At 34.6% G+C, this 9,326-nt stretch overlaps 1 protein-coding gene across 1 annotated transcript in view; it reads left to right on the top strand.

Moving 5' to 3' along the window:
* The first annotated feature begins 556 nt into the window (after positions 1-556).
* Positions 557-9,326, top strand: part of LOC110111389 (probable glutamate carboxypeptidase LAMP1) — a 19,898-nt gene continuing 11,128 nt past the window's right edge. Inside the window, exons 1-2 of the mRNA XM_020843234.2 lie at positions 557-1,621; positions 1,942-2,009. Coding sequence (XP_020698893.1) covers positions 641-1,621; positions 1,942-2,009 — 1,049 coding nt within the window. The 5' untranslated portion in view covers positions 557-640. The remainder of the gene's footprint in view (positions 1,622-1,941; positions 2,010-9,326) is intronic.

The raw sequence follows: 9,326 nt of genomic DNA, 5'->3' as shown, positions 1-9,326 counted from the left end.
AGACCTTTAATTTTAGAAACTATAGCTATTTTATTTATTGCTTGGCTATCACATGTTGTATCTTTTCGTTTTCAAATTAAAATTATAATAAAATTATCATTTATAATATAAATTATTGTTGCTCCTTATTTAAGGAGTCACGTAAAGAGAGGAAGTCAAACATGAGTATGACGAGTTCCTAACCTCGCCCACCCACCAAACTCAGCAAACTCGATGGAGTATCATTATTGCATATTATTATTTTAATTTATTTTAATTAATATTAACATTAATTAATTCAACTTATTTTATTTAAGCATTAAATTAAATAATTTATATTATTAAGAGAACATTTGTATTAATACATTTATTTTCTCAAGATTTCTTTCAATATAAACTAGGATATATTTATTTAACCAGATTAAATTTTATTGTGTTTATTTTCTTACTCTATATAATATAGAGAATTTGACTAGTAAATAATGACTTTATGTTAAAATATAATAAAAAATAAATAAATATTATATAAATTATATCCCTAAAAAAAATATTTGGCAACTTCATACAATTACAAAATATTGTACTCATTTGGCCAATTGCTGTCCTCGCCAATTTTTTCTTTTCTTCGGAATTACTGTATCAGCTCGTCGATCGAGAAAACATGAAGAAGCGAAGGCCACCACTGCTTCACTTCCGCAGTATCGTACGACAACTATCGCTAGCCGGCGTCGGAGCTGTCGTCCTTCTGATTCTGCTGGTCACGACCTGTTCTCCCTCCAAGTCCACTTACCACTCCCTCTTTCTCCGCTTATCCTCCAACGACACTGCTGCCCGCCACCTCCACGCCCTCACCCGCCGTCCACACGTTGCCGGCTCCAAAGCCAACGCCGACGCCGCAGCCTACGTCCTCGAAACCCTATCTTCCGCCTCCATCCCAGCTCACATCGTCTCCTACGATGTTCTTCTGTCCTACCCCGTTCATCGCTACCTTTCCCTCTCCTCAGAGGCCGCGGCCCCTTCCGTCTCCTTTGATCTCGTCCAGGAAATCTACCCCGGCGATCCCTACGCCGATGTGGCCGCCGAGGTCCTCCCGACGTTTCACGCCTACGCTCGCTCCGGCACTGCTGCCGGCGAAGTGGTATATGCCAACTACGGCCGTGTCGAGGACTTTGATAAGCTGAGGGCTGCTGGTGTGAACGTCGTAGGGAGCGTGGTCTTAGCGCGGTACGGTGGGATTTTTCGCGGGGACATCATTAGGAACGCGCAGCTGGCTGGCGCTATAGCTGCAATCGTGTACACTGACGCCAAGGACTACGGTGGCGGTGCCCGTGGTAAGTGGTTTCCAAACGACCGGTGGATGCCGCCGAGCGGCGTGCAGGTGGGAAGTGTATTTCGCGGTCTTGGGGATCCAACCACGCCAGGTTGGGCCAGCGTCAGTGATTGCGAGCGTGTGAGCGTCGACGAGGTGGTCGCTAGAGGCCTCATGCCGGGGATCCCGTCGCTGCCGGTATCGTCTAGAGATGGTGAAGCGATTCTGAAGACGATTGGAGGAGAAGTGGCTGCAGCCGATTGGCAGGGCGAAGAAGGAGCTCCAGTATACCGGCTTGGCCCGGGGCCGGGTTTCGTCAATCTGACCTACCTGGTGAGCTTCGAATATCATCGAGCACTAAGGTATAAGGTTTTTGATGAGCAGTGTAGGGTTTACCTGTGCGTTTTTTTTTACCCTGTTTCTTTTAAATTCTATTTAAATTTGAGGAATTTTTTGTTTCTGATGCTGTGTAATGGGATAAAGTTAAGAAAATGAAGCGAGATATAAGCAATTTATTGGTTGATTGTGAATAACGATCTTTGATTTGAGATTTGCAACTTATTTTTCGTTTTCTTCACTGAAATTTCCACGATCCAACAGAGCCGTTTGAACATGAAAACTGAGAATTTCTTCTGTTCCTTTCATTGCTTCAGGGGAATGAAACCATAACGACGATCCAGAATGTGATAGCTGTGATAAAAGGCAAGGCAGAGCCAGACCGGTTAGTATATTCACTTTGCCTTTTTATAATGTTGCTTGGGAATTCTGTGTTTTGAGATTAAGGGGTTTTATTGGTTAGAACTTAGAATAACTAGGCTTTGATAATTTCGGATTTTGAAATATTGTTAACCTTGCAATCCTGGAATTTAGATTATTTAAATTCTAAAATTGTTTGGTTGTCAATGTTTCAATTTGCTTATTCTTTGATGTCTGTTTGGTAAATTTGAAGGCATTGGAAGATTGAAGGATTAGATTAATTATTACATGCCTTGATTTTTATTAATTTGATGGATGATGCTGATCGTGTGGGACAAGCATCTGATGAGGAGGATGTTTTGTTGAAACTTGCCAATGACCCAATGGGAAAATTATTAGGTGCGGAGATCGGATGTAACTCTGGTTTCGGACGCGAATAAAAACTTGACATGTGGAACTTCCACGTGAATTTGTTTTGTGTATTATTCTTGCTTTATGTCTTGTCCGCCCGATCGATCCGACTAACCCGAATTATTTGAATTCAGGAATACAAGAAGATGCGAAATGAGGCGTTTTTACTTTTCACCCTTCTTTTTAGTCTCTCTCGTCGTTTGGTTCTACAGAAGCTTTTCTTCCAATCCTTCAACATTTCCATTCTCTAGGACATCGTCGGGGGTAGACGAAGTTGGAACCAGTTTTCATTTTAGAAAAAGTACGATTTTGTTGCGCATTTACTGCTCCTTTTGTGCAATTTCACTTTTTTTTTCATGATTTCATTTCTTACATTGATTATGTAACTAGTTTTCTTCACTGTGTTTTTTGTTATATGTTTTTATTTGATTTTCAACAATCTCACCGAGGAATATATGTTACATTAACTGTTTTGTACTTATGCTTTATTTATATTTTTGTTGCGCTTTACTTGCGTTTTACATGCTCTTTTGTTGCGCTTCACTTGTGCTTAACTTGCTATTGTATTGAATTTTTTTATGGTTCCTTATTAACAGCATGTTACTTCTCGTTGCTATGTTACCACTTTTAGAACTATTTGCGACGCATTTGTGAAGATAATAAAGAAGAAGTTGATGACTCGTTGAGGATTTTGCACATTTATCAATTTTTGAAGTTCTTGTTATTCCAGCAGGGTATACCTCTTTTATATAAGTTTCTGAAATTTTGAAATATTTTTGATAATGGCTTCATTGTCAATGATCATTTATTTAAATTCATTTCTGATGAGATTGCTCTACTCACAGGTTTGCTTTAAAATAAAAATTTTTTGATATATTTTTAAAATTTTTAATATATTATATTTGACCAATTAAATGAAAATATTATCACAAGTTTGCTCAATAAAGGTGTTGATAATAATTAAAAGAACGAATCACTCATAAGAGTTCTATCAATAAAAATAAAAATTGAAATGATAAAACTAAATATGTCAACTGACAATATAATAAAGTTAAGGATTTTTACAATGTTTTTAGTTTAGAATTTATTTTTTCCACTAAATCATAAAATCTTAAGAAAGCTCATATCTATAAAAAGTAATATAAACGAGCTCTCATATATTAATTGGACTGCAAGTATTAGAGATTTCATGGTTTAAGAATTCAATAAAAGTACAAATAAGTTTGCAAAAGAAAAAAATATTAGGTTACATCAATAATTTTTTTCCTCTACTGCTGGTAAGTATAAAATTTATTTATTTTTATATATTAAAAATTTTATGATTCATTAATTTATAATTCATGACAATATTACTTAACGTGATTTTATGTGTGGTGATATGCAGATACGGTTCTTGGAATATTTTTTCATAAATAAACCTACCAATACAAAATTAAGACCACGAAAAATACTGATATTTTCTATACCCAAGCGAATGCTATTATTTTATTTAAGTTTTTAAAGAAAAAGGAGGTATGTTTTAAGATTAAATTTTTTATGTTATTTCGTTTGATATCAAACCACAGTCAAATTAAAACAAAACAAAAAAATGCATTTGAAGCGCATATAAAGCACAGTTGAGCGCAAGCAATGCGCACTTAAAGCACATTTGAAATGCATATAAAGCGTACTTTTTTAATATTTGTTTAGATTTTATGCAGATTTATCTTATTCTACAGGATGTTATTGATAACGAAATAGAAAATTTTAATGCTGATATAAATGATTTTTAAAATCTCAAATTCCAAACTCTTTAATATTCTCATAAAATTCTCTCTCCACAACACAAAAAATTGACACCTCTTCACCTCACTCTCCCCTTGAAGGTCCTCCTCATTCTCCTAATCAAGAACTCCCTCAAACCCTTGCTCAATCTCCTATTCAACCACCATTGCCTAAACATAAAAATTCGACTAATGTTCAGAATAAATTACTTTGTATATTAGAAAAGATGTGCAATAGAATTAAAGATAATTTGGACAGAAGAGTTAATCAAATTGAGGTTAATTTAAATAAATTTGAAGCAACAGTTCAATATCTACAATACAAATTTATCCCCCATGTGGCCCAATGTGAATATGATCCTGACAAACTTTTTATATCTTCATCTTTTTCAACTATCCAATTTGTAAAGAAATAAAAAATGACCTCCATTACAGATGTTGCTCTATTACCCACTACAGATATTAATCTACCACCCACTTCAGATATTGATTCACCACCCACTACAATTCAACCATCCACTACTGCTTTTACTATGTATTGGAGGAGCATCTATAGTGAGTGATGGTGGAGCAAAATATGTAGTGGGTGGTTGAACTGCAGCTGTTTTGGGTGGAGCAATATCTATAGTGGGAACAATTTTGGATTTCTTCACAGATGAGATAGTTGAGAAATATAAAGATAAAGAAGGTTTGTTAGGATTATATTCGCATTAGAGCATATGCATGAATTTGTATTGTAGAGATTCAACTGTTGCTTTTAGTTTCTTTAAATTATACTCAATTCGATCAACTATTCTGTTCAAATTATTTTTAATTATATTGCACATCTTTTCTAATACACCAAGTAATTCTGAATACTAGCCCAATTTTAACCTTTAGGTAGTGATGGTTGAGTAGGAGGTTGAGCAGGAGTTTGAGGGAGTTATTGATGTGGAGAATGGGGAGGACTTTCAAGGAGAGAGTGAGGTGTATGAGTGTCAACTTTTTGAGTTGTGGTGAATTAATTTTGTTGGAATATTAATGAGTTTGAAATTCGATATTTTGAAAAACATTTATGTTTACGTTTATATTTTCTATTTCGTCCTTAATAACATTCTGTAAAGCAAGATAAATATGCAAAAAATCTAAATAAATATTAAAAAAGTATGTTTTATATGCGCTTCAATTACATTTTATATGCGCTTCAAATTTTAAGTGCGTTTTAGTTGTGCTCTATTACGCTTTATATGTGCTTCAAATACTTTTTTTTGCGCTTTTGTTTCACTTTAATTTTGCTGTGATATGATATCAAAATAAATAATAGAGGAAATTTAATCTTAAAATATATCACATTTTCTTTCAAAATTTTAAATAAAGTGATAGCACTCGTTTGTGTATAGAAAATATCAGTATTCTCTTTTCATCTTAAAAAATGTAGTCTTAATTTTAGATTGGTAAGTTTATTAATGGAGAAGTGTTCCAAGAATCATATTTGCATAATATCACATATAAAATCACGTTAAATAATATTGTTATGAATTATAAATTAATGGATCATGGATTTTCTAATATATAAATATAAATAAATTTTGTACTTACCAGTAAAAGTGGAGAAAAATCATTCATATAACCCAGTGGTTTCTCCATTGCAGACTTGTTTGTAATTTTATTGAATTCCTGAATCATGAAATTTTTAATACTTACAGTATAATTAATAGAAGAGAACTCATCTACATTATTTGATATAGATATGAACATTCTTGGAGTTTTATTGTTATTTAATCAAAAAAATAAATTAGAAACAAAAAATATTATAAAAGTCTTTAACTTTGTTGTATTGTTAGTTGATCTATTTAGTTTTGTCATTTCAATTTTTATTTTTATTCCTAGAACTCCTGCGTGTGGCTCATTCTTCCAATTTATATCAACATCTCTGTTGGACGAACTTGTGAAAAAAATTTTGTTTAATTGGTCAAAGATAATATATTACAAAATTAAAAAAACATATCAAAAATTTCTTATTTTAAATCAAACATGTGAGCAGAGCAAATGACCATTGACAATGAAGCTTTCATCAAAAGTATTTCAAAATTTTATAATCTCATATAAAAGATGTATCCACTGCTGAAATAGCGGGAACTTCAAAAACTGATGAATTTGCAAAGTTCTCAATGTGTCATCAACTTCTTTGTTTATTATCTCTATAAATGCATTACAAATAGTTCTGAAGATGGTAACAAAGCAATGAAAAATAACAAATTGTTTATAAAGAGCCATATGAAAGAACGCAATACAAGAACAAGTTAAACCCAAATAAAGCGCATATTAAGCGCAACAAAAGAAACGTTAAGTAAAATGCAAGTACAAAATAATTAATATAACAGATATTCCTGAATGAGATGATTGAAAAATCAAACAAAATATATAAAAAAACAGTGAAGAAAATTAGTTATATAACAAAGTAAAAAAAGAAAACATTTTTAAAAAAAAAGTGAAATCGCACATAAAGTAAAGTAAATGCAAAACAATGGCGCAGCGCGTAGCATGTCGTACCTTTTCTAAAATGCAGACTAGTCCCAATTTCGTCTACCCTCGATGAGGTCCTGGAGAATGGAAATGCCGAAGGATTGGAAGAAAAACTTCTGGAGAACCGAATGAGGGGAGAGAGTGAAAAGTAAAAACGCCCAATTTCACATCTTCTTGTATTCCTGAATTCAAATAATTCGGGTTAGTCGGGTTGACAAGACATAAAGTAAGAATAATGCACACATTTATTTGCGTCCAGACACAGAGTTACGTCCGATCTCCGCACCTAATAATTTTCCGAGTGCCACAGGGTGTATGGTGATCACTCGGGTTGTTAGAATCAATCAAGTTTTTTCAGCATTAATGTGACATAAATGCCCTCGCACTTCCATCCGTGTTTATTGGCACTACATCATGAGATTTAGGTTCTACTTCACCTGTTCGATTCACTAGCTGTATGGAGATCTGAGCCACTAGGTCTGCATCTAGTGAATACCAAGTGGAACCCCTACTCAGCATCCTATGCCTTGTCTGGGAAGAAATCTTCCTTACTAGACGCCTCCAAAATTTGCTTGATATACTTGTCGACCATTTTTATCTTTCTGCTATTAATGCAGTAAATTCACTTTTCTTCCATCACCCTTTGCTTGATTTTTTCTTTATAATCTAAGTTTGAAGTAATCTCATTATTTTGATCACAAGCCTAACCGACCTCCAACATTTTAAGGCGTGTTTATAAGTGATCTAACTTCTGAGAGGAAACAGACCACCAACCAATGATAAGTACAAGATTCAACCTATAATTATTAGCCTTTGCAAGCACAACGGGTGCCGATCACATGACCATGGTGCATTTGATTTGCATTCGATAGAGGCACACATCAGATGATTTAGAACTTAATGCATCCATCACTGTTTGTGTAAGTTGATTAATTTCCAGATCATTTTGATTATCGTTAGACATTTTGTCTTTCACAACATCCATTGACTTGCCATTAGTAGTGTAGTAAATTGTTGTTACATACCTTTAAAAGGGAGGTAAGTGAACAATTCCTTAAAAAAAAATTCCACTTACTCCATAGATGACATTGGATCACAGCAGAATGCCAGCCCTCAATGCACAAGGTTGCATCCTCTTTTGAATGAATTCGATGATGTTTCCTGCTGATGTAAAGGGTACCAATCAAAGAAAAATTGAATGGTTAACCCAACCCTTCTTGGTGGAAGCATGTTCAAACTAGTTGAAGGAACCTTACCAAACTTTGGAGAACAAGAAAGAGAGCAAGCTGAAATAAGTTTAAATTGAGAGTGGGAGCCAGGGAAAGAGGGAAAGGGAGAGGGAATGAGGCTGGGGAAAAGTTGCATGAGCCAAATCTTCATTCTTTGAATTATTCATCCATTTTCTATACAACCCAATGACACTACATATTGCAGGGCGTATACTTGTGATTAATATATTAAAAGGATATTACATAATGATTAACATGTCAAGACCCCATATTTTTTTTACTGAGTACAAACACTATGGAGAAAAATGATTCATGTAGCTGACCCCACATAATGGGATAAAGGGCTTGATGTTGTTGAGTGCCAATACTATAGTTAGTACTCTAACAATTTTTATCTTCAAAAACTTGAGCCATGTTCACGTATAAAGAATTTCAAAGGCTATTACCATGCAGGGAAGACAAAAGAGCTAAAATTAGTCCATGTTCATGCTTAAAGGTTTTACACTTTGTGTATTTTTATTATGCTTACGATGTAAGAACAAATACGTTCTCAAGACGATATTTACTTTGGTCTTCTCAAGTAGCTAAAGGATTCCACACTGAAACTTAATTGTATCTATTGGATCTGCATATGCTTAAATTACTAACTTGGGACATTTCAATCCTCAAAACAAGCAAAATTGGCTAACTCTGCCAGACCAACAACAATCAATTGGTCTGGTTCACTCAGGCTGACTAACTCTACTTAGACCTGTGATTTAAAATCCAAGGAATTACGGAACACAGAATTGGTTAAATGATTCAAGAGTTTTGAATGTAAGAGTGGTAGGGAATTGTGGAAAAGCATCTTATGATTCCTTCAACTTGCTTACTATTGCTGGAATTCCCCATTAAAATGGTTGTAGTTTGCTATCCATATAGTAAATTCAATGATATAGATGGATTGTAGCCAACTAGAACCTTCACCACCAAAGTCTCCACATACCCTTAAGAACAATAGTCTTGATGAAAGAGCAAAGCAATGAGAGAAGGATATTAGAAATATCTTAGAGGTGGCTGAGAAAATCACTATCAAAGGAGTTATCAAAATCATTTAAAATATGATTTCTAAAAGGATTGTAGACATTATCTCAGGGAAGATAAAAGCCTTGATGATAGCAAGATCATTGTGTAGCTTTCATAGAAAGACAAGCAGAAGTTTGTGTTAGACCAGTCCACTGGACCGGTCCAGCCGGTCCAGGCGGGACCGGTTCACGGGCGAAAATCGCGAACAGGCGGAGAACGAGCGGCCGTCCGCCCCCGTAGAGCCGTTTAGGAAGTTTTTTTTAGCGTTTTGAGAGGGAAATTTGAACGTAGGGATTGTTTAGGGAATTCCTTTTGATTTGTATGCATTAAATAGTTGATTTGTCTAGGGTTTGAGCATCTTGAATTTGG

This window comes from Dendrobium catenatum, unplaced genomic scaffold (assembly GCF_001605985.2).
Source record: "Dendrobium catenatum unplaced genomic scaffold, ASM160598v2 fragScaff_scaffold_134, whole genome shotgun sequence".
NCBI classification, from domain to species: Eukaryota; Viridiplantae; Streptophyta; class Magnoliopsida; order Asparagales; family Orchidaceae; genus Dendrobium; species Dendrobium catenatum.
The sequence above is the reverse complement of the archived record's forward strand: the minus strand, read 5'-3'. Positions and strand labels throughout refer to the sequence as shown.